A 25,287-nucleotide genomic window follows, 5' to 3' on the forward strand; every position below is an offset into this window, starting at 1 on the left:
GGCTCTCTCCTCATTCAGGTCTCACCTCGCTGAAGCACCCCTGAGGTTGCTGCACACAGGGCACCTTTCTCTCTGGGCTCCCCTCTCCCAGGAGAGACACTGTAGGGTCTGAGGATTCAAAGGAAACTAGAAGTCACCCAGCCCAGCTGCCCGCCAGTGCAGGAACTGCCTACGTGTCCTCCACGGGGGTCACCTGGCTCCCTCCTGGGCCCCTCTCTGCTGAAGCAGATGCAGTGCTGCTACTGAATCGATGGGAACCCTGCCTATTGCTGAAAGAGTCCTTTGCTGGTCCTGCCTCTGCTTTAAGAGCAGTGACTCCTCACCGCATTAGGGACGCCTTTTGAAACTGGCCTCCCTTAGTGGCTAGAAGGGAGGGTCCACTCCCACTGGATTACTGAATAATTGCCCACTGAGTCCCTGCTCTGAGTCAGGGTTCCCCTCCATGCAGGATCAGATGATGGAGCATTTCCCCTTGGGAAGGCGCCTTGAGGCCATAAGTATTGTCTAGGAACTTGGTGCTTTTAAGGTGGCTGAGCCTCAGAGTTGGGGAGAAATTCACCTCTGGGCCTACAGAAGAGGAACATGATGGAAGAGCTGCATGAGATGTTAGTCAAGGGTAAAGAAAATATGTCCTACCCATTAGAGCAAAAACCAAGCACTGAATCTGACGCCAGATGTAGTGAAGGATAAGAAAAGCCACGAGTGCTAGGCAGATTGCTAACTCCTGCGAGAAAACAAGAAGAAAGCTTCACTGATATTATCACAAATCATATTTTTCAACATCATTTGGGTGGATTTTTCATTTTCGTTTGAAGCTCCTCTTATGAGGTACTGCACTACTGTTTCAGAAAACAGCTCCCCTGACTCACCTTCCACTAAATATATAAGGAATCCCATGAACTTTCTAGAAATAGTGCCCCTCAATTTCCTAGAAAACTTTCTACTCTGTTTTTTTAACCTAAAAACAACCTCTAAAGTTTTCCTCACACCAAACACTTTTTTTGTTCTTTTTCATCTGTGAAAATAAATATATGGCCCAAAACATGTTCATCTTTTAATTTTCCAAAAATCATTTCCATGTATTACCTCATGGAAATTGAGGTTCACTTGAGCAAATACAGTCAAGATAGTAAGTGATTTTATGATTTTTGAAATAATGCTGTTCGTGGCTCATAATCACCTGATGACCCAGGAGCACAGAACTCAAGACTATTTCTTTGACAGCCCCACGTCTGGGCAACACAAACACCCACACGTCATTTAAGAATACTCATGGGTATGGACAGCCATGAACATTCTTCCTTGTGAAGAAATTATAGAAGATTTCTTCTATGGAGTCTTTGAGCCATGCAAACATCTAACCCAGTGTTATGAAGAAGACATGGACTCCAAACTTGCATTATAAAAAGAAAAAAGAAAAGCACAGATATTAAATGACCCTTTAAAAAAATGCAGTGGAGGAAAACCTGCGCTTTTCTGCTCCCAGGAGCACATGCTTAGGAAGCACTGGTTTAATTACGTCAATACTTTGTCCAGCCGTCGCAGGCACACTCCCAGAATCCATAAATCAGAGGTTATTGTCCTGAGCGGACATAGAACTCGATTCAAATGTGTTCCTTAGGGGATGTTGGCAAAAGCAGGTGATTAGTCTTTGGAAGCCCAAGGGGGACACAGAAAAGACTAAGCAAGGGCAAGTGGCCTTTGCAGAGGGGAACCAGGGACACCAGCCAGTCACTGCAGACAAAGCTTCAACTGCATGCGAAGGGCCAGCTTGCAGCCCTTCCCTGGGAAGCCAGGTGTGAGGTCACCACGCCACACAGGGCAGAGTGAAGTCAAATTTGTGTTTCTTTTGTTTTATGCGCGGCTTAAGAAACAAGCCAACATTGGGGGATGAGTTATTTCTATTTATCCCAAGGCCCCAGGTTCTGTCTGCCCCTTGGGAAGCCCTTCCTTCTCGGGGTCATTCCAGCGGGACCCTGGGCAGCACAGGGAAGCATTCCGACACCAGAGCATCAACACTAACCTGAGAAGTAGCTGCAGGTGAACTAGTTTCCTTACCACTCACTGCTGCCCTCTCACTGGCTGCGGCTTCTGCCACTTCTGCCTTCTGCACATTCGAGTCCTCAGAACCTGCAGGCCCTACGTGCCCCAGACCTTCGCTCCCTGGGGTGGAAGATGGGTTGCTGGTGGCTTTCCGGGTTTGGCCTTTATACCAACTAGGGTAAAGCAAGGGATCCGCAGTGTCCGTTGCTGCAGGGACTGGAGTTTCAGACTCTGTGGTCTGCTGAGAGCCAGTGGGCACAACCTCCCCCTTAACAGGACAGATAAATCCAAAAGTTAAAAAAAAAAAAGAAGAGGAAGAAGAAGGGAAAAAAAAAGCAGTTGATTTTAGTTCCCTTTGGGTTTGAAAACTGATAGCTCCCTGTGCAGTGCCTGATTTAGCTTGTGTCTCAGTTCACCCCACCCTCCACAAGCACTAAGGGCAGGAACGCAGACAGCGCCCCGCTGTCTTGGCATCTGCACACGCCCCCTCCTCTTTGCTGGGCTTGTCTTGCTGTAAATGGTAGCCTGGGTAGGCAGGCAGCAGAAGCTGAAAATCAAGGTTGCTTATAAAATATCAGATGTGGGAGAAAGGGCAAACTATTGACCAGCATTAATTTTTGGACATTACATATGGGCCCACAAAACCTCTCTTCTAAAACTCCAAATTGATCTGATCAAACCCAACTCTCATTTAGTTACCAGACCTCTTTCAATTTCAGTGCAATTGGTATACTCAGAATTGCAAGATTCTAGGAACTATAAATAGTATTTTAGCCTGGTTTCCTATGGAGACAGAGCATAAGATATAATTCTATCTCTAAGATCCCCCTCTGAGGTTTTGTTTGTATAAATAATTCCAATCCACTTTGAAACAAGGGGTCCTTTTTTTGTAATGAGTCTTCATTGCCTACAAACTCAACAGGTTGGGTGGGACCTGTCTCCTGAAGGTGTCATGCAGTCAGTACAGAGGCTTGAAAACTGGACAGTGACATCTTAGAAATGTAAAATCAGCCAATCAGGCACAGTATCTAGGATGAGTAAATTTCCTAAGAAATTTTTTTAAAAGAATTCTGTCAACACATCATCTCATCAAACGACAGACACATAGAAAACCAGGTTTCATTTGTTTGCCCACTAGAAAAAAGACAGTTATATTTCAGGGTAAGCAACAGGGACATAACCTAGCATGGTTTCTCTATTTAGTTTCTTTATTATCTACAGAAAATTCTAAGTTCTGAAAGTATAATTATTTTTATTTCTCAACCTGTGGCCTCTATCTGTATTCAGAGCGTAGCCAATCCTCATGATACCAGCTGTCTATGAACTAACATATTAAACACACACGCACACACATACATAATTTCCAAAGGTTGCCTCAGACTGTGAGGGTGTCACTGGTGGGAAAATTGTGTTAAACTAAGTCATATCAACCAGTTGTAACAGCAAAGAACCTGCTGAATCACCTGGAGGACTTTTCTCCCTGACATTGTGATTGCCCTGAAACCTCTGTCTTCCACAAACAAATATCTGGCACAGAGTTTTCCTTTCCCTGAGACAGAATAAATTGCTCAGGCTTTTCAGCAAGGAGGCACGCCTGTGTGTCCTATAAGAAGAAACTCAGGACCGGTTACCTGTGTCACCGGAGCATCCGCAGCTGGTGGCTGGGCTGGAGGTGACTCTGGAGAGGAAGCCGGAGGTGCCTCTGGGGCAGTCTGGAGCTCGGAGGCCCGTGGAGAGGGCTCCGAGCCTTTCTCCGGACTTTCGTCTTCTCCCGATGACTCTGTTCGAACATTTTCCACCTCTTCCACTTCTGTTACCTCTTCTCCTTCTCCCTCTCCTTCTTCTCCTTCTTCGTCTTCATCATCTTCATCTTCTGGCAGGGGAATGCATTTTTCATATTGTTATAATTACCGCTGCAGCCATGAAAAGCATTAATGGCCAGTATTTATAGCTCAGATTCAGGTCAGGGCTAGAGAAATCCTCTCCATCAGACACTTGACAGTATGCCCCCCCAAGTACGCCATGTGGGGACTTGCGCTTCTAGTTGAATGTGGACAGGACAACTGTGAACATGGTCCCAACCGTCACCATCCTCCTCACCCCCTCCCCCATACAAAATGCCATCCTCACTACCCCAGAGCCCCATTCACCTGACCCTGAGCCTGTTCCCAGTTTTAGCATAATCTGTCACATCTGCAAGTTCCCAGAGGGATGGGATTGTCACTCATTCATCTCTGTCAGATAAAATGGAAATGCAGCTCTCTTCCGGAAAACACACAAAACCCTTGTCATGTCTAAATTCTCATCTCCTTTGTCCGGTGAATGCTGACTTTTGCTACACTTAATGCCATGACCCTTTTCCTAACCCATTGTTCTTAATATTTCCTTGGGCTACATTAAGTAATTTTTAAAAAAGGATCCATCTTGAAGATTTGCTTCTGAAGTTCCATCTGTGGACATTGATACAAGTTCATAGCATTATAGTGGTCTTCTCTTTTCAACTATTTCATCAGCATACATTTCCAAGAGTGGGATTTCTGGGCCAAATGGTAGAGATGCGTTTTTATCTCATGGAGTGTATCTGATCACATAGCCTCAGTTTTATTTCCAGGTTGTGACTTACTCTATGATTCATTACTACTCTTGCCCTCTAAAGTTTAAGTGAGAATGCTACAATATCTAATCCAAATGTCTTCTATGTTTTATTTTTATCTCATCCTTAACCTTGCACCCGATGACACTTTGTATCATTGTGGCTAACATCTTGTGTCTGGTTGAAGTTGAGATATCATCACCACCACGGACTATTAAGTATTTGACTACCCAGAGTTAAATATCCAGTAATAGAATTATAATAAGCACTGTGATATGCAAAGCTAAATAAACACTGTCAACAAAGTATATGATTCTGTCATGAAATAGAGCTTCACACTGGATTATGATCCTTGTAAAGTTGTCTACATCCATTCTGGAAGTGAGCCTGAATCCCCCTTTCCTCCCACTGAACCCTTCTGCTGCTTTCACACACCTGCAGTTTTGGCCAAATGGTCACAAGAATAACAAACCTCTGTAAAAATCAATTTCGCGTATTACTTTTTCTTCTCTATTGAGGTTGACTGTGAAGTGGTTCATGTTCTCATAACCACGTTCTATTTTCTCCATCTGAAATGCCTTCGACGCTTCAGATATTCTGCAAAAAAGACAAGTTGCCACTTTCCGTCACTGTGTAAAGTTTGATAGCCTTGGGTAAAAATGAAAAGTATACTTTGTTCATAACATGAAAATTACTTACTTTTGTAACAGGGTTTTGGCATTCTGTGAAAGCAAACGAAAGACAAGCCTAGTTAAATTCTTTTCACAAAGATGGTGTTGAGATTTAATTCTTTCCTTTGCTGACTCTGGAAATCTCATAGCTTAGTTGCCAAATGCCATAAATAACTCCTGTTTTATACGAGAACCCTCTTATTTGTAAGCGATGCTGTGGCCCCTTAAGTCTATGCTTATGGAATAGTTCAAACAGATGGAGAATATAAGCACATGCATTTAGTTAGTAAGATAGATCAAAATGAGATGAACAGAAAATAATGAAAGCGTGATGACCGCTACTTCTCCAGCACCCACCTTCTTGGTTTGTTTCTTCTGGGGCCAGAAGGATACTTACCTGCAGAAACACTGCCATTTCCGGCTCATCCATAAACTGTATTCCTGACTCAACCAACTTCGATACGTTCTCCAAATGATCAGAATACTTTTTGATGAGAGCACGGACATGCTCTAGCTTCTCCTCTTGGGTTCGGGTGATGACTTGGGCCATTTCATTCTTCCTCTCCTCCAAGATGCCGTACAGGTAATCAAACTTCTCACAAAGCTCCTGCTTCTGTTTTCGGCAGCATTCCTGTTAGTTGGGTTAGCGAATGTTAGAAAGTGTCTGAAAGAGTGTCTGTCTGGAGAAAACACCTGGACATGTTGGAAGAAAAGAAAATTTACTTACGGAGGAAATTGTTTTATTTTCCCTTAAGCTGTCCCTGAGGTATAGGTACCCACTGTGTGGACACTTTGAAAATCCTGTTTCTATCATTTTTGATACTTAGACCATCCCCAGTCAATCAAATTAGCTAAATGGATGGGTGATTTTTCAATCTTCTGCTCTTTCTATATATGGAAAATTTCATAGAAATTAGGACAGATTTGGTTTTAAATTTTATATTGGTTACATAGCTTTCAGTTTTATATTTTGCTTTAGAATGAGTGTATGTGTATATACGGAAAAAAACGGTGCTTCCTGGTTGGTCCCCTTCAGTCTCTCTCTGCTCCATCTGTGTTGCTCTTGCCCCAGTTTCAGTCCTCCCATATAGATTCTGAAGGTTTCCAATGGCTTCTGCATCTGGGATCCCTCCCTTCAAGTCAACTCACAAACTGCAGCCAAATTCGTCTTCCTGGAGTACTGTGTTTTTCCTCTGTTATGACTCCCATTGCCCAAAGAATAACATTTCAACTTTATAACTAGCTTTCCAGCCTGTCCATGACCTGGTTCCAGCTTTTCTTCATAGTTTCTACTATTCTCCATCACGTACCCTGTGTCCAGCAAAAATGAACTGCTTACTTTCTTTGCTCATGTGCTCTCCTTTATTTAAAATGTATTTCCCAAATTCACAGTTGCAGACTTTAAGTAATCTTAAAAGACACTGCTGAAATGCCACTTCTTCCATAAAGAATCTCTATGACTGAATGGCATCTATTAGTCCTCTGAGATCCTGTAATGTTTACTCTTTATGGCATATACCTATAACCACCAGGTCCTCCATTTATCCCATACTGCCCAGGAGAGGGAAACACTGGACCTGGCCTTTCCTTCCTAGAGAGAAAGACTGCATGGGAAGCCAAGCTTGAGCATTTGTACTGTGTGGCTGAAGCGGCTCCCTTTACTCTGAGTCCACGTTTAAAGCATAGTTAACTTTCCGATTGACCTACTCATTGGCCTTTTGGTTTTCCAAGTTCTAGGAAGCTTGGTGTATGTACAGGCCAACCCATGTTTTCCATATGCTCTCTGAGGTAAAGCAACACACGAGGTGGAAGGGTGCGCACCCGTCAGTCTCACTGGCTACAAGATGTTCAAAGTGCTGTGAGTCAGTGAACAACAAACACCTCAGTTTATCAGCTTGTCCTCTGAGCTAATTAGGGAATAGGTGTATATGCTTAAAAAAAAAGAAAAAGAAAAAGAAAAAAGTAACACTCTCAGAGGCCATCTCTCTACGGAGAGTGATTATGCTGACTGTCAGTACCGGCTGTACCTTTGTAAATGTGGACCTGAAATGCTTTCAACAGTGTCTTTCCAGCACCCTAAAAACAGAATGGAGAGATGTGGACTTCTGCATTATCTGCATCCTTTAAAGCACACTTTAAAGGATGATTATCGGTACCTGCAAAAGTATGATAGCAGCCCAGTTCATCTCTTCTCCACAGAAACGTCCTCACCTCAAAGATTTCTCCTCACTTTTATCATATTCTTTTTCATTTATTTGAGTAAAAAGTCATGTATCTTTAAGCCCAATTCCAGGTTGTTTACCTCCCCCCACTTTTCCGGATACTAATTGAATCAAGAGATACTTTTTGAACTTCCAAGGTTACATTTTCAAACATTGTCCATTTTATTCCTTTTGATACCTATGGTTCCTGTGTCCCCTGTATATGTAGCATGTGTGTGTGGGGGGGGTGCACACACACACATGTGCCTGTGTGAGTGTGTTTAGCAATTGAAGTAACTTCCATCCTAAATGCCCTGGTGTTGGTCTCCAAGCAGATTCTGATGCAAAACCTCCAACTGCAACATGACCTTCCTCCTGGGTCTGCCAGGGCAGTTATATTTATATTTATTTATATAGAAGAACAAATCAAAGTTGTCTGTAATAATCTAATGAAAATAAAATCCACCCCACCTCTAGGGAGAACCCAGTGTAGATGTAACACACTAAAAGAGATGATTTTATAATGGGAAACTATTCTGCCCATATTGAAATGGTAAAATTATGAATATTTGTTTCTAACTAGTGTCATAATATCTGGATGAATAGAAAAAAAATCAAGTAGCTTGATTTGTTTCCTTAGTAGTGAGTAGATAACCTTCAATATTTATCTAAAACACATTGTTTAGCTGTTGCCTTTATAGAAATGTTAAAATTGACATACTCTAATTTTTAGCCATCCTTATATTTTAGTGGCAATAAGAAAAAGTGATTGCAAAGAGAAGCTTTTCATGAAAAAAATCAACAATAGATGATCTTATATGAAGAGCAGATCCTGCCAAGCAAAGTACCATCATTAGATTTTATTATTACATTTTTCAGTGGCTCACCCTTTCCTTGGGTACTTGCTACTCTCGGAAACAATCCTGTTATTTGTTTATTTTATGGTCTAACTCCTCTACTAGAATAAAACCTGCTTGAGAGCAGGGACTCTTCTGTTTGGTTCATCACTATTTCAAAGCATTATGTGTGCAGATTATGGCATATAATGTGCACATGGGAAATCCAGTTTGAATGATTGAATGAATAAATGAAATATGACTTGTATTTAGGAATATTCAGCCCTCACTCACAAGTTTCACAAGTTTCTACTTTGTCCTGTTCCAAAGACACGGGTAATTAAGGGGGTACTCCAAACCTCTTCATTCAACACTCAAAAGAAAACAGCAGAAAATGGCCAGGCAACCTTAGGGAAGACATTTAACCTCACGACAGTTCTTTAATCTGTACAATAAGGGGGGTGAAGTTGGATGATTGCTAAGATCCCTTATGACTCTACAGTTCCAGTGCTCTACAACTTCACGTAAATCTGGGGATATTTGGGGTCTTCAGACTGTAACACGCCTCTATATATACAGTGCCTCCTTCCATTCGTGGCAAGTTTCAGAGTGGCCATATATAGCACTGAGACATGAATAACATGTTCCAGCCCAGGCAAGATCAGTCCCAGCTTGGGGGTGTCCCAAGGCCACGACAGAAAAACCTAAAGACAATTGTGACCACTGCTCTTACCATATAAGGAGTGTGGCTCTGTGACCAAAATAGAGCTGAAGATAAGCTCTGAGCCCCAGCATTTGTCACTGAGCAACTGTGACTCCACCTGGCCCATTTGTACCCCTCCCCCCACCCCACATCCCTCCATCTTTTGAGACACACTTGTTCAAAGCTGCAGCTCTGGGTCTGGAAGGACACACTCCACTTCATTTGATATACAGTACTTCAAAATCCCCTTCATTAAGCCAAACAGGGTTTCCTTTCCTCTCCCCATAACCCCACCACCAAAAAAAAAAAGAAAAAAGAAAAAGAAATCAGACAGTATATTAATAATGCTAAAGAAAGAACTATATTAAGGTAGGAAGATTCTCCGGAGGAAGTTAAGTCCAACCCTTCAGTGGTAAAGCCCCAGTCACAAGCACACGAGAGAAGTCCCACGAGTGCAGCCTGGTGTGAGAGCCCAGGTCTCTGACAGGCTGCCCTAGAAAGGGGGCAGACAAATTAGAAAAACATCGCCCCCCCTCCAGGCACACAGGCTGGAGTTCAGCCTCTCTCCCTCTGGCTCAGCCCCTCTGTGCAGTGCTTGGCGGAGTGAATCTGTTCAATGGCCAGGGGTCTCGGGACTCCCAGACCCAGGCTCTTTTCCACCACATTGTGCTGCTACCCACTTCATGTTAGAAGAAGAATTATGTTATAATTTATGGGATCCCTAATGCTTATTCCTAGGGTCCTTGGCATTAGGGGTTTTCTGGGCTAGTCCAGATCATTTAGGAGATCCTTGAGAAACCCTCTGATGGCCGAGGGTCAGGTGAGCCTGCCCTGACTTGAGACCACGGCAAGCTGAGTAGCTGTTTAACTCATTCCCGTCTGCGGTGGACAGTCAGCACGTTTCCTGGAAGGGGCTCAGCCTCCCTTTGCTGCCAATATTTCGAATTACCACAAAGCCTCAAAGAATAGAGCTAATATCTACTTCCATTCATTTTCCATCTTTCCCACTGCAGGGAGTGGCTTCACCCTGCCATCATAATTGATCAAGACCTGGCTAGTCTTATTCCAAAACCATTTAAAAGATGTTCCGGACTCTCTAGTGGTTCAAATGATTATTAGCATCATTAGATGGCATGTGCTCTTTCCAAGCTGAGTGTGAGGACAACACACTTGCAGATCTCCCAGTCTGTGCCTCTTACCCCAACTTAGTCATCACAGCAACGCTGTGAGGAAGGTTTATTAACTTCCACTGAGGAAGCTAAGGGACAGGGAGCTGAAGTAATTTGCCCAAGGTCATAGCTTTAAGTGGCAGAGCTAAAATTCAAACTCTAAAATCTGTTCTTTAAGCAGATGTTACATAGCTTTAAACATTCTGGCATGCTTATTTAAATGATTCTTATTATATTCATACTTCATATTTGTAACCACATGGACGATGTCTCAAAGCTGGGTAAAATTACTGTTTTGGAAACATAATGGATTTGTTCTCATTGCAAAGCCATTGGAGGATTTTATTAAAGGTGTCATTTTTCAGATACTGGAAATGCTCAAGATCAAACATGTATTATTCAGCTTGTAGCTGCTTCCCCTAGACGGGCATGCACACAGAACAAGATTATTCCTGGGCCTGCCTGCCTGCCTGACTCGGGAGGGCTGGTTGGGTTTCCAATAACGTAGGGTAAGTGCCACTTGTAAAGACTACGAGAGGGAGGTTACGTTTTCTGGGGATGAGGAACAAAAGTCAAGCCATTTTCTGGACGCAGAGAGCTCCTGAGGCGGTGCGATTCTCCACCCCTACCAGCAGCCTCCCTACTCGGTCCCAGCCCATCCCAGGATGTCTCCAGGCCTGGAGAGGCAAGCATAGCTGTGGATCATGCTGGGCTTATCTAGAACAGCCCAGAAAATCCTCCAACATCCTGCAATCTCGAGCTCTGAGAATGTCTCAGGCTAAGCCATCTCAGCCAGGATGGCTAAAAAGATTGCAGGCCCCCCCCATCAGCCCCCAGCAAAGAGGGGAAATGCCCCTCCCCCGTGACACAGTTCAGACTGCCCTTTCGTGACTGTGGTCCTTGTCGAAATCATTCCCATCACCACTGCAAACTCACATCAACTGCATACATTATTTTTAAAGGATAACAAGGAGTACCCAGTGTGATTCACCCCAAGCTCGGCAGCTCTCCAGGGCTGGTCTGGGCCAGGTGCCTGCCCAGGCCAACCCTGCAGGGCATTACATGGTTAGGGACAAAATTAGACATGTGCAAGCTACAGGCACTACTATCAATGGGCAGGTGTCAGGGCCCCCAGGGGGGGTGAGGTGATGTAATTCGGGAAGGTTAGTGCCCACCCTCGGGGATACTCAATTTCCCATCACTACGGGGCTCTTCACCAGTCAGAAACGAGAATTCTTTAACAACAGCTTCCCACCCCCTGGCTGGGAGCCACCAATGGCTTCTCAGAAAATGTTTCAGGTAGGTGGTGAGCAGAGCCAGGAAGGAAAAAACCACCCTAGGCAGGACAGGAGACACAGGAGCCCTGTGGCCCTGACCCCGGTACAGAATTCACCGGCTTGGCAAGGTGGGCCCCAGTGTGCTTCACGGCCTGCTGCCCTGCAGCCTGGCACCAAGTGCGCCTCTGCTGTCTGGCCTGCTGACCATGGCCCTGGCTCTACAGGAGGTCACCTTGGTGATTCCAGGTGCAAGGTGTGGCCATTTGTAGCAGTGTCTCTGTCCCCAGGGCCTCTTCAACTGGAGGATATTTGCATCAAGTAGGAATCATAAAATCAGAGAACTTTATGGGGCTCTGAGCCAATCCCCACATTTCCAGACGAGCTATTTAAACTGACCCGAAAGAACTGTGCTTATCTGAGCCATAGTCATTCATTTACTCTTTCTTTCTTTATTTTATGGTTATTCATAGACATCAGGCTCATTTTAGAAAAATGTGAAATACAGGAATATATAAAGAAGGCTGTAAAAATCCCCGGCAGTCCCACTAGTCACTGTTCTTAACCTTTTGGGTTCTGGAGTTTTCCCCTTTGTGAACGTATATGGGGTTGTTTATGAATACATACATTCTATCCTGTTTGTATGCCACTTTTTTATCCTATTTCCTTGAGTTAAAATCCCCGAAGTGAATGACACAGGTAAAAGGGATGGACACTTTGAAGCCTCCTGCCAGTTTGCAGACTCATCTCACAGCCCTGAGGGGGACTATCACACACCTTCCTCTGGGTAACTGTGAAGACACTTGTAAAAGCGTGTCATTCTCGACGAAAGTTTTATCGGTAATAACAGGGATCATAATCCCGGACGTCACTGTCGGGAAGCTTTTCCTGATATCTACACATGATCCCTTCTGCGGACTTAACTTCAAACCTGTTCCTTCTTGCCTTGTTCTCAAATGAAAGAATAAACAGCTGCTTCCTACTGTGCCGCTGACTGGCCTCCAGGAACAAAACCAGTTGTTGAGTCTCCTCGGCCTCTCAGTGTCCTCTGACACTGCCTGAATGGAGCCAAGTCCTCTGCATTTGTTCAGAGCCCAACATGACCCACAGGACTTTCCTCCTGTTTGTGTTCTGCAGCCTGTTCCCCCGACAGAGGTCTCCGATGAAGGCCTGAGCAGAGACCAGGATAGAGATGACCTCACTTGCCCACAAGTAACACACTCCTATTTATACACCCAAGACTCAGTGTGGTACCACCCTGGAGTGCTGATTCATGACCTGATGATTGAGTTGTACTTGGCCTTTACTGTGAGTAAGTAAAAAGAAAAAAAAAGTTTATAGTGTCCATTTCAAAATCTCTTTGAACACTTCATCAAGAGAAAATTTCCTTTGACAAATGGATTCCAGATCCATCATGCATCATTTCAGGAATATGAGGATGGAGAAGAGACGAGAGTGATTTTAATGATGTGTAAATCTAAATTGATATGATTATGGCCAATGTCTTAAAGTCATCATCTAGGAGTTTGTCTTTGTCTTTTGATAGAATTCACCTTTCAAATGATGAAATAAAAAGATTAAGGCATTTACTAGGTGCTCACCATATGCCAGGCACTGTGCTAAGCATGATGCTTATGCTTATTTAATTCTGCATCGTTAACTCTATAAAGTGGGTACTTAGCCCCACTTTCACAGGAGAAAACTGAGGAAATGAATGTACATGTGAATGGATCTTAAAACATAACACTTAGTTTTAAAAAAGTAAGCAGAATGAAAAGAACAACATAATTTATAAAATTAAAAGATGTGCATATATAAAACAGTACAAATTTTGTAAGAATACAGGTCAATGGAACATCGACCATGTTAGAGTGGTTATTTACAGAGAAGAGAACAGGAGTGGGAAATGGGGATAAACGGAAATAAACAGGTAACAACAGGGGCAGTGCCCATGGCAAAAAGGAAAGCGTGCCATTAACTGAGCAGCACAGGCTTCCACATCTGAGGTCCACCTGAAAACAGTACCCCCAAAGCTGAAAGCAGGGAGTAGTCATAAACTGCTCCAGGTCACAGAGCCAGGACCTGGACTCAAAACCAGGTGTCTCGCACCTGCCCCCAGGCAGCAGGGCTTAACTGGCCTGTGGATCTTCAATTCTCGGAAAGAGATGTGCCACGTAGCAAAACCTCTTCAGGCTTCAGCATTTATATAGTTTATCATTGATTTTGAGCAAAAGGGGATTCCCAATATTTCTCACATGCATTTGTTCATTGTTTTTATTGAGTGTTTATTATGTGCCAGGCACCAGGCCAAGCCGGGGGCCAACGGAGATGCATGGGCCAGGACTCTGGTGTCAGAGAGCTCCCAGCGGCTGAAGCCCTTTCCCACCGCAGTGGGCCCAGCCTTCTCCTCCTGCCAGCCCCTTGCAGCCTGGCTGTTAGAGCTCAGATATGCTGCTCAAACCTGCACTTGACTATCTAAAGCACCAAACAGCAATCCTTGAGACCGTTTGGATTTCCACAAAGAAACTGCGCTGTGATGGCGAACAGCCCTCGTTGTGTTTCCTGGGGATGGATTTTTCTTGTCGCTAATCTTTCAGCACAGGCTGCCCAAGAAAGAACAGCACACGGAACAACCACCCTGATAAATGTGGGAAAATCTGTCTTGTTGCCTCAGGCGACAACTTTTCATCCTGGGCCAGGAGGTGAATATTTCAGAAACGTAGCAGGAAGGAGGTCATCACATAAGGGAAGACTGAGAAGTCGGAACAGGGATTTCTAGGGTGGTGTTGAGGGAGCCACAAAGCCCCGGGAGTTCAGGCTTGGTTTACACTCCCTGGAAGCCACTTGACTTACCTCAATGGTTTTACAGGTGTCCTCCAGCTGGCTGATCACCCCCTGGACCCGATCGTTGCTTCCCACGAGGACGGCAATGCCATCACTGAGTTCAGACTGATGGAGAGAAAAGAGGGCCGCCCTATCTTAGGGGTTTCCTGGTCAGCACTGACTGTGGGCTAATCTCAGTATTGTCCTCACGGGCTCTTTATCAAAGCTCCACGGAACCTCTTAAGGAGGAACAGCAAGGCTTGGGAGGCCTGAGAACCTCCTGACCTTGTAAATAAAATTCTGGATGGATGTGTATGTAAATGCACTTGTCTGAGAAGAGGTTTCATAGTTTTCATCAAATTCTTAACAGAGACTGCTACCCTGCTAAAAACATTAATAACACCGAATTATAGGCCATAGACAGAGAATAGCACATTCAAGGTCAAGAATTCTCAGTATTGTTTATAAATTGAATAGAGTCCATATGTGACATCAAGGACCCAAAATGAATTATTTGCCTCGTGCAGCTCAGGATCAGTTTTACCAGGGAAACACACATAGTAAATACTCACTTATGTACTTTATGCAACAAATACCTATTATGTACCGTTCTAAGTGGTAGGTCCAAACAAATACTCACGTACTAGACTAAGTCATTGCAAACTTGAAACTATAACATTCAACTCAATCTGGGGAAAAGATTTCAACTTGAAATTCCTCTCAGACTCCTCTGACCTGGAGAGATTCCACTGTTTGTACCGATCGCCCTCCCAAGGCTGGCCTGTGGAGCGCCGGGGACGCTGAGCGAATGGAACTCAGGAGACCTACGTGCTTGAGCTCTGCCTTCAACTGCTCTATGATGTTGGGCAAAGCATGTAATCAATTTGGACCCTAATTTTCTCATATATAAAGTGAGAAGACTGGATCAGAACAGTGGTTGGAAAACATTTTAAAGCTGCAGAACCCTTTCTTCAAAAGGGAGCTGATACATAATTCCAGTAGGTGAAACTGGAGCTGCTTTGGCCAAACAGGAGCAAGGTGGATGTCCACCTGCCAGTCTGTCCTCTGTCTGCCCCACGTGAGTCTCAGGGCTCTGAGGAGAACGGTGTAAGACAGATACTTACTATTCAGTTCTAACAGGCTGTGACTTGCAGGGCAGGAGGAAGGAAAGAGGGAATAAATCACACGAGGATTGGGAAATAAATGTTATTGATGTCTTGCTAAATCCTGCTTCTTTAGTGCTCACTGGTTGTAACTGGTGTTGCACAAAAGTTTGGCTTCTAAATTTGATGCCAGCTCTGAATTTGATCAGTAAAACCAAATGCAGAGAACCTATGACTCTAACAGAATGAAGCTGAGACGTGGAGCACAGGACCGGTGGCATCTATGTGAGCACACAATCTCACGTTTATTTGCATCAAATGGATAAGTTCCTCCTCACCCCTGGGTGAGACCAGGTTGGCAGTTCAGTGATGAGCTGGGACACCCTGTATTTGAACAGAATGAGGGGGCTGGGTCTGAGGGTGGATGGTGGGGGCACGTGCCAGCCTCACAGGAGGACTTTCAGCCCTGGCCTGGGTTGAACGGCCAGGAGGCCGGTTTAACCCAGGTGTGAGGGCCGGCCCAAGGCAATGTTTTAAAATTGTTCTTTAATGAAATGCCATTCATTGTTAACTCTCGCCACTTAGGAGTGGAGGAGAAAAGGCCTCGAGGCGGGCAAAAGAAATCTTTGGTTGGTGAATGAAGAAAACTATTCTGAGACTGGAGTAAAAAGTTATTTTTTTATTACCTATCGTCTGAACCTCAAGTAATGTCTGAGCAGCCTGAGCTTGGACCTGGTCCCCTAACAATGCTCATCTTCACTAACTTCCAAAGGGCCCCCAAACAGCGACCCCTCCCCTCCACACCTCTTCCTGACCCTCCGCCCCCTCCCCTCCCTGGCCTGCCCCACCTGCCCCTAGAGAGCCCTGCAGGCTAGGCTGCCGGGCACCCAGCCTCCTTTGCTGCTCCACCTCTGTGCCCCACCCAGCCTCAGGGCCCGAGGGCCTACGCAGTGGGCGCCCCTCCTTCAGGGCAGCGAGGCAGTCACACAGGCGCTTGGAAGGGGTTTGGATCAGGGCCTCTGTTACCTTCTGCCTCTGGAATACGTGAGTGAGGGGAGCCACCTGGCAATCCTTGTGTGCCCCGAAGACCTTGCACAGGGAGCAGGTGGGCACTTCGCAGTTCAGACAGTAGATGTTGATGCGCTCGTCCTCATGCTCCTCACACATGGGCTGGTCCGACTTCTTTTCTGGTCTGGGAGGAGGTAGGCAGGTAAGTGTCACCTCCTGCTGTGGCAGAGCTGAGTCGGGTGGCTGAGCGGGTGGTCAGCATTGCAGACCCCCCCCACCCCTTGTGCTCCCCCAGCAACCCTGCGCCGTGAGACTTCCGGGGTCCCTTTCAAGTGCTCAGAGCCCTCCAAATTCTCTATGGGCTCAGCAGCAGTGTCCTGACAAATAACAGCCAGCCTGGGGATAGGGACTCGGAGATGCTGACCTGAGGCATTTGCCAGTCTTTGTGGTGTGAGTATTGCCAACATGGCCAATTTCAAGGCTTGAAAAGTGGCTAGTGTGTCTCCTGAAAGTTGAACACTGGATTCCTTTGTCAGGAGCATGCTTCAGCACCGTCTCCACATGCTCACAGGTCTCTCAACAGATACTTTACAATCATGGGTAAAGAAGAGGAGGTTGCTGATAAACGAAATCTCAAGTTTGCACCGGCTTTGGGGAGGCCCCGTGCCCCACCCCTGCAACCTCTGGCCCCAGCAAAAGGAGTGAGAGTGGAGGTGGGCTGGGGAGACCATATCTTGGATTATGAATCTCCGCGCTCATTGCAAGTAGTTGTGTGTAAGAGGGAAAATGTCAGCAAGTGCTTTATTAATTTGTTTGGGTCTCCGCCTGCCGCTAGCACAGAAAACAAATGCAAATAACTTCCTGAGGACTCAGCAGTGGTTAAGAGTGGGCTGTGTGTTCTCAGTGAAGGGGAACAATTATACTGAATACTTCGGCAGTAAGAAAAATGTAAAATGCTGTCTGGGACATGGTGGTACCTTGGAAGTTCAAGTCTCAATAATCCCCAAGTTTCAATTTTGCCAATGGGTCAGCACCAACCAAAACTTTTCAGAGATGCCCAGGTAATAATGGAACACTGGGTTTGTACGTCCTAGTGAGACCACGACCAAGCAATGGAGACGTGAAAGCATGAGAGAGGCAGTGCCAAGTCCCTGCTGCTTAAGGATAACCTGTTAACTGTGAGGTCACCTGGAGCAGCCTGGGTTCACATCACGTGGTGGGGCTGAGTATATTCCCCTCATCATCAACGCAGCTCAGGGGATACGATCAAGATTAAAATTATGCCGCCTTGTGGTGCTTTGGGCTCCCGCTGGAGACCATGGTCGGAGGTGTGGGTGTAGCCTACTTGGATGAAATCTGGAATTTTGATACGTCCTGTCTACAGAGACTGAGGCTGTTAATAGTTTCCAGAAGAGTTTGAAAAGTTTAAAAACAAATCCAAAAGCTTTCCTCATGTTCCCAAACACATGGTTATTTAGAAGCATCTCAGATTAGGAACCGAATTTTTTTAGTCGTTATCAAGATCCACTTCTTAAAAACTGCAGGTTTTTATGGAGCACAGAACAATTATTATGGGCCATGAGATCGATTTAGGGGGTCATGATCAGCACTGTTAAAGATAGAATAGCAAATACTGTGAACTCTGTGTGGTAAGAATAAGTACTGATATGCGAAACTTTTGTTTCAGGTGTACATATATGTATGTATGTGCGTATGTGTGTTTACAAATATCTGTGTACACCTGAAATGAACATATATAGTTCATTTTGTCTATGGAGCTATAGCCATCCACGTATGTAATGGCCACTGGATCACAATGTAGAACACATTTCCTGTTCCGTGAATAAAAATGCTTGAACAGCATTAATATTGATGAGATGTGTAGTATTATGTAGTCGCAGCCCCAGAACTCAGAGAAGGACAGAGAATGTGCTGAGTTACGTGTGTAAGTCACCAGGTAGACGTCAGGTGCTTGAGGCTGGGCTAACCATTAGGAGAAGCCCTGGGTCTGGTAGGGAAATTACATGGACTTTGAGCTTCAAGATTTCAGAATCCGATTTTGGTAGAAGGGTTTTTTTCACCTGGTCTTGTAGCGGTATGTTTTCCGTGAAGCCTGTGACCTCCTGACTGACTTCTGCCATTTGCTTGGAAGTCAACGAGGAAAGTAAACTCCCCTGAGAAAGTTATCCCCTGTCCCGGGTCTGCCTGTTTCCACCTCCGTAATGTGAACTCCATGAGGTTAGGGGCCAGGCTGTGGTCTGTCTATATTGTGCTAGATCCCCAGTGCCCAGAACAATGCCTTCCATAGAGCGGGTGCTCGGTAAATATTTGTTGAATAAATGCGTGAGACATGAGAAGGAATTTGCCAGATTAGTGGACAGTATTTGCTGCACTCTAACATAAAATTGCTCATCTGGAGACGGCCTGTGAACTCTGGGGAAAGCTTGGTGACCTGGCTCTCCTGAGTGGCAAAGGAAGAGACCAGGTAACATCCTGAAGACTCCGTTTATAAATGACAGAGCCCCCGGCGGGGGGGGGGTTCTCTAGAGACTAGGAGTGGCGACTCAGTTTTCCTTTGGTCAAAGGCTTCTCCACCTCTAAAACCTTCCCTCCCGTGTACCTCCGCCTTGTAACAAAAGTCACGCTTGTGGCTGGAGCACAGTGCCTGGGGAATAGCACAGCTGATGCTACTGCGGCTCCCCTCCCCCAGGCTTTTCCTGATGGTGGCCTGCGTTCCACGTGCTGCTCTGAGGTCGGCAGCTCTGACCAGAGGTGGTGTCGTAGGCTCGGGTGTATGCAGTGTATGCAACACTGAAAATGTGGAAACAGCCTGAGGCTCTTCATTTAGTCTGTGATTGTGATTAGTTTTGCATAAGGCAGTACAGACTGAGGACGACCTCCAATGTCCCTTCTTAGTTGTTTCTTGTTCAGGTGGCCACACAGGCCCAGAGGCATCCCCCACTTACAGATGGGTTTATAATGAAAACCTTCAGACACCACAAAACATATGACAGACTTGGGACGAACATGGCATGTAGAATAAAGGTGTAAAGGTGACTTGATGAGGGGAGGGTGGCCAAGCTCTCATTATGGTTCAGGACTCAGTGCCAAATGTGGCGATGGCCCCCAGCTGTTTGGTGCAGGCTTGACTCAGGGAGTCTGTAGCTCTCTGAGGTTGCTGGGGCCATCCTTGAGTGTCCGAGAGGGTGGGCATCTGGTGTTGATGAAGCATTTCAGGCAGGACATTTATAGTCAAACTGATCTCAAAGCTTAATTCCAGCTCAGCTTCTCTATGTGCTGGCTTTGTGGCCTTACGCAAGTTTCGTTAACTTTCAGGCCCAGATTTTACTCATATCTGTAAATTAGACTGGGGGGTCTTTAATGAAATATGACAGAATGCACACACACATTTATTTAATTGTCTCCTGCAGAAATCCCACTAAAAGCAGAGTAAGGGACTAAAAAGGTATAAATCAGTAAGGACAAAAAAATCAGTGCGATGACAGCAGAGGAGAGATGCCAACTAGACGCTGGACATTGGGAACATCAGGATGAAGGGAGAGACCTGCTTGAGCTGCACCTTAGTTCTGCTAAGAGCCCGCAGGGGAGACGTGGCCAGGAAGTGAGCCGCTTGGGTGTTACAGGTTCCCCTGTAAAGACTCTGGGGCTGCAGAGGCCAGGCACCCAGAGAGTGGTAGGTGGGGAGGCTGAGAAGAGGAAGGCTTTTTGCACATTTTACGGGGTTACTTGAGGATATACTCCACAAAAACAGTAGTGTAAACCAACAAAGAGGGCACTGTAGGATTCAGGGAATGCGGGATTTAACCCAGGGCAGAGTAAACGTAAAGTAGACGGTGAAGGCTCAGTCCCAATCAGCCATGGTGAAGTCACTAGATGATGTCTGAGACTGAGAAGTCTGGGAAGGGAAGTGTCCTAGCAGCACACACGTGTCACTGGGTGAGAAACAGCAGAAGAACAGCGGATAGAATTAAATGTGGCTGACTCTGGGGAGCAAGACTTGGGGGCAAAGAGAGACTTGGGCAGGAATGCAGCTCTCACTAGAGGCCTTGGGGTGCTATTGGAATGTTTAAAATTATGCATATGTATATGAGTTACTTTGAGTAAAATATTTAAAAATTTTAGTAAGGTGACAATAATCATCATCACAACCTGGTGGGATTGTTTAACAATCAAAGAATTACACTCTGAACAGTGGCTGATGCATATTCAACACGTCTTAGTTTTACTTACTGTATTTTAGGGTTAATTATTATTACGTTCATGATTAATGTTAGGGATGTTAGTTCCGTCTCTTGTCGCCCCACCGCCACCCCCAAACTGTGGCCAGGTCAGCATGGTGGGTTTTGTTGAGACTACAATCCCTAGCCATTCTGTGGGAGGCCGAAGTTGACCAGCCCCTCCCTGTCCGCCCCCCCTCCCCCGCCTCCCCGTGACTGTGGGCCAGAGGCGGGTTCATCTCACGCTCTATCTCCAAGGTTATTCCAGAGTCACCTAATGTACCCTGGGGCTTAGGTTCTGGGCTAGTAAAGCTACTGGTCCCCAGGGAACAGCTGGCTTTATGTCCAAATGTGTGCCTGAGCCCTTTGTGCAATCTGTGGTTCTGCTCCCAAGTAAAAATGTCCCAAAGGCAAGTCTCAAGTTCAAGAAACAGCAGCCTAGGAAGCCTTTGATAGTCACAGACACACCAGTAGTCTGCTCAGCTGTGGGCTTCATTGTTGGACATTTGGTTTGTTGCTACCATTTGCTCGTGGGGGCACTATTTTTGGCAGATGCACTGCACAGACTTCAGAGTTCAAGCCAGGATGTCTCATTGCTTTACCAATGCTGCAGATTTTAACATCTCCTCTTCTCTGGATTGTACAACAATTATCGTGATTATTTCACACCAGTCAAGCTCTCATGGTGGCAAGTAGCAAAACAGAAAATTATTGCAATAAATAGAAGGTGTGAGAAGATTTATGGTGTCGCTTAATCACCCGGCACTGAGGGAGCAACTGCTCTGTGCAAGGCATTGCGCTAGGCGCTGAGTCAGCTATTGTGCAAACAACTGTAATAATGGTTTGGTTATTATTTGACTGGCTAATTTTGTTAAGAGACAGTGTATCTGTTTGCATCTTAAAGTAATGAAACACGACGAGATCAGACCTAAATCACAACAATGGTAATTTCCTTCCTCTCAAGAGACGTTGGAAGCAAGGGAAAGAGCCGATTCCATATCTCTGCAATACATCCTCAGCAGTTCCACCACCCCAGTGCCGTCTATATTCTGGCATTATCTAATTTGGTTTTGAATCTTAAGCAGAAATGAATAGCCATAGCGATTATAATAATTGTATGCTAGGTTTTTAGAACAGCTTTCCTTCTAAGAGCACAAGGCTCTCTGAGCCCTGCAGATGTTCCATCAATCCGTGTGCTCCTAATAGGAAGCACAGTGAGGTCAGTTCTAGATGGTCTCAATATTGGTGTCAAGCGTTGTGGACTGGACTGACTTGTGTACAGTTGAAAAAGCGCCCTTCATACCACGCCTTCTAGGAATGAACTCCTGCAGTGCTGTCTCTAGGAAAGGAATTCTATACCAATGTGATTCAATGAGTAAGAAGCCTTCTTCTTTTTTTAATGACTGCTGTGTATACTGCATGTCAACCAGCAGGTGAATACCAAGAGTACACAGTAAACACAAGCTAGAGAACAGGGAAACATAACCTCAGCGCCATCTTTTTCTTTTTTCCTCCCATGTGTCTAAACTTTAAGTGGCTAATGGCCTGGGCTATGCTATTTTCCGGGGTCAATACCTTGACTATGTTAGAGGATTTTGTTTTTATTATTATCATCTAGAAAATTTAGAGTGAGACTCTCTGCACTAAGAATTGGGCTATTTCGGGAGATGCCATTTCTGTTAATTTTCTGTAAAGTTCTGCACTGTAGTTTTCCTGCTGCGTGCAGTCTGGATCTACAAAGGACCTCTGAAGTGCAGAAACGTCTACAACGGATGTAACACAAGGCTGGGTGGGGGGAGCATTACCCCTCTTTCAGTATCGCCATCTGGACTGGATTAGTGTTAATGAGTTACTTCATTCTTAAATTAATACAAAAGCATGGACACCAGCTTCTTTCTCTCCTCCCAAGAGCAACTCTCACTCCCATTGGGAAGGACTGACTTGGAAAAACATTCTCCTATAAAACAATTAGCCCGTGATTAGTAAACCAGCATTCAGTATAGCGACCCACTAGAACAAACAAACAAGTGAAAACAAGCTTCAAATGTGTGTGACACACGGCAGGACCATACCTGCTGGACTCCTGCTTGTAGATGTCAATGATGTTTTCCACCAGCAGGTTCCTCTGAAGGCCGTATATCCCGTGTCTGTCCAAAACCACTTCATGTCTACAGGATGGGCAGCGGAATCGGCCCCCTGAGGCCACCGTGGTGCCTCCTCTCGTGGGCAAGTACGGGTTAGAGGCCTGTTCTTGCCAAGCAAGGAAAGAGGAGTTGAGTCATGCACAGCTAGCCTTTTTGAGACTTCCTTTCGTTCTCTGTTACTACAAAGGACACGAACTCCTCCTTTCAGCTTGTCGTGAGATAATCCCTTAGGGCCTTATCAGCAACTGGTCCTAAAACACAGGGCCAGCACTTACCCACGGTCAGTTGCAACGTGCCATGTTCAGTATCAGTGCTTTTCCACCCAGTGTTTTCCTTACCAAAAGTTCCAGCCAGAAGCTCCCACCATTAATGTCTTCAACAGTAATTCATTTACAGTTTTGAAACAGATTCAATTTTTTAAAAAACAAATATGATTCTTAGTTTTGAAATAAAATTCGATTTGAGGGTAAGGAGGAGGCTGACAGCAAATCACAAAGTAAATCACTTAAAAAAATTTTGTTTAAACAAAGGCAACCTTATAAAGCTTTCTAAAGGAATTCACCTCAAAGTTAAGCACTTGATTCAGAGAGGAGGGGATCTTTTCCCACCCTATATTCCAAACAGACCTACCTGGAAAATGTCACTGGCGCATTTCCTACAGAGGTTATGCTGGCAGGGGAGAATGACCACGGGTTTTGTGAACATCTCTAAGCAGATGGGACAGATGAGTTGCTTCTCCAAGTTATCCATGGTCTGCTGCTCTTTGGAAAAAGACTTGTAATTCAAAGATGCACTCATCTCCTGGCCGTCCCCTGCCGTGTGCACTGCCAGGGAAAGGGTGCTCCGAGTGGTTTCTGCAAGTGATTCCTGGAAATAATTCCAAGGATTGTGTGATCAAGTGTCCTTTACGTTTCTTTCGGTGGAGGACATTGTTTCAGGCCCAGGTTCAGAGTGGTGCTGGAGCTGTTTTTAGCAGCTGAGGGTCACGTGGCAGCAGGCTGACTTGTCCATATAAGCCAGTGACAGAAGGATGGACTCTGACAGGTGACAGAGAACAGGGGCCAACATTCCTGCCCCCCGGGAGCGAAGAGAGTGGGTGGGAATGAGGATTACGAACCCCATTTAGATGGGGTTGTAAAGAGAGGGAGGTGAAGCTGACAGTTGTCAACAACAAATGGAAATGTTCGTGCCGAGTCACTGAGCTGTGCCCTCTGCGAGCCACTCAGTAAGGACCTGGCTTCTCCAGCACCCGGGAGAATGTAGTCCAAGAGCCTCACTGTATAACGAATGCCATTTCTGTCTTGAAAACTTAGGAAGCAAGTCACCAAAAGTAGCACGATCACACTGTCTTAGGTGAAAACAAACAAAACATGTCTTAAATATCTTTATGCAGGTTTCACAAGGGTCATCATCAAAAAGACTTGCTTAGTGATAAAGATTTCACCTTTGTGAGGGTTGTGAAATGGGGAAAGTTCCCACTTAAAAACTGATTTCAAATCTTTTTACCATAAAAATGTCCACAAAATTAAAAAAAAAATCCAAACACCAGTTGATGATCCAATTAGAAAAAAAAAATTTGTATAATCAAACGCTAGTGGGTTCTTTTCCACATTTCTCTTCCTTTTTCTTAATTCTCTTCCATCTTGTATCCCACCACCAGGTCCACCCCACACCTAAAACATGAAGAAAATTCGACGATCTTTAAAAATTTAAATTTAGTTTGCACCAACAATCAGTAATGAGGTAGAAACTGGCCCGTGGGGTAGCAGACTCATTTCATTTTGCTGTGTAGTGGGGGATAGATATCAGTGCCGTTGCCAAGGGAACGGAAAATGGAATCCTGCTTCCATGCCTGGGTTTTGTTCTGGTCTAGAATACCTACACCCCTTTGCCTTTGCCTCACTTACCAAGTTGGTTTTTTAAATGATAGTTTCCCTGGTCATTTCTGATATTCTTGGTCTGCTCTTGAATCAAAAATTTCAATTCTAGCATTCGCCAGGATTTTGTGATACAAATGTTTCGTCTGTATGTCTTATTCAAATATTTAAAATCAGATCAAAAATGAAAAAGAAATACGTGTCTATTTTTTATGTGATGAATTTGCCAGCTTTAGTTCTCCTTGTTTTTAAAAACCCCATACAATGAACACATTTTGTTAACATATCTTTATTACCAGTGAAGAGTAGGTCCTTGTGACTGGTTGTGGGTGCCCTTAGGGCTGTGTGCGCTGAGAGCTTATCGAGAATCTAATAAGCTCTATTAGCTAATAATAAGTTGTATGTATTCACAAACATTTCAGACATCTTTGGAGGATTTTGTTACTCCTTTCAATATCTATTTAGCAACTACAGTGAGGAAGGGAATTGGCAACATTTTTTTTACTGTTAACTCAGTTCACCTACTCTAGGCAGTTAATTGTGTTTATTATTACGTGGGCTATGGAGGTCTTAGCACAATATGAGAGCTATTTTATAAGAAAAA

The 25,287-nt window shown here is 44.9% G+C and overlaps 1 protein-coding gene across 1 annotated transcript in view; it reads right to left on the reverse strand.

Annotated features, from left to right (window-relative positions):
* TRIM55 (tripartite motif containing 55) overlaps positions 1-23,826 on the reverse strand; it is a 37,258-nt gene extending 13,432 nt beyond the window's left edge. The window contains exons 1-9 of the mRNA XM_006204692.2: positions 23,437-23,826; positions 22,735-22,907; positions 16,443-16,608; positions 14,344-14,439; positions 5,705-5,938; positions 5,336-5,358; positions 5,109-5,233; positions 3,675-3,916; positions 2,024-2,311 (exon numbers count right to left, since the gene is read on the reverse strand). Of these exons, the coding sequence (XP_006204754.1) occupies positions 2,024-2,311; positions 3,675-3,916; positions 5,109-5,233; positions 5,336-5,358; positions 5,705-5,938; positions 14,344-14,439; positions 16,443-16,608; positions 22,735-22,907; positions 23,437-23,604 (1,515 nt within the window). The 5' untranslated portion in view covers positions 23,605-23,826. The remainder of the gene's footprint in view (positions 1-2,023; positions 2,312-3,674; positions 3,917-5,108; positions 5,234-5,335; positions 5,359-5,704; positions 5,939-14,343; positions 14,440-16,442; positions 16,609-22,734; positions 22,908-23,436) is intronic.
* Positions 23,827-25,287: the final 1,461 nt, after the last annotated feature.

The sequence above is a fragment of the Vicugna pacos genome, chromosome 29 (assembly GCF_048564905.1).
Source record: "Vicugna pacos chromosome 29, VicPac4, whole genome shotgun sequence".
NCBI classification, from domain to species: domain Eukaryota; kingdom Metazoa; phylum Chordata; class Mammalia; order Artiodactyla; family Camelidae; genus Vicugna; species Vicugna pacos.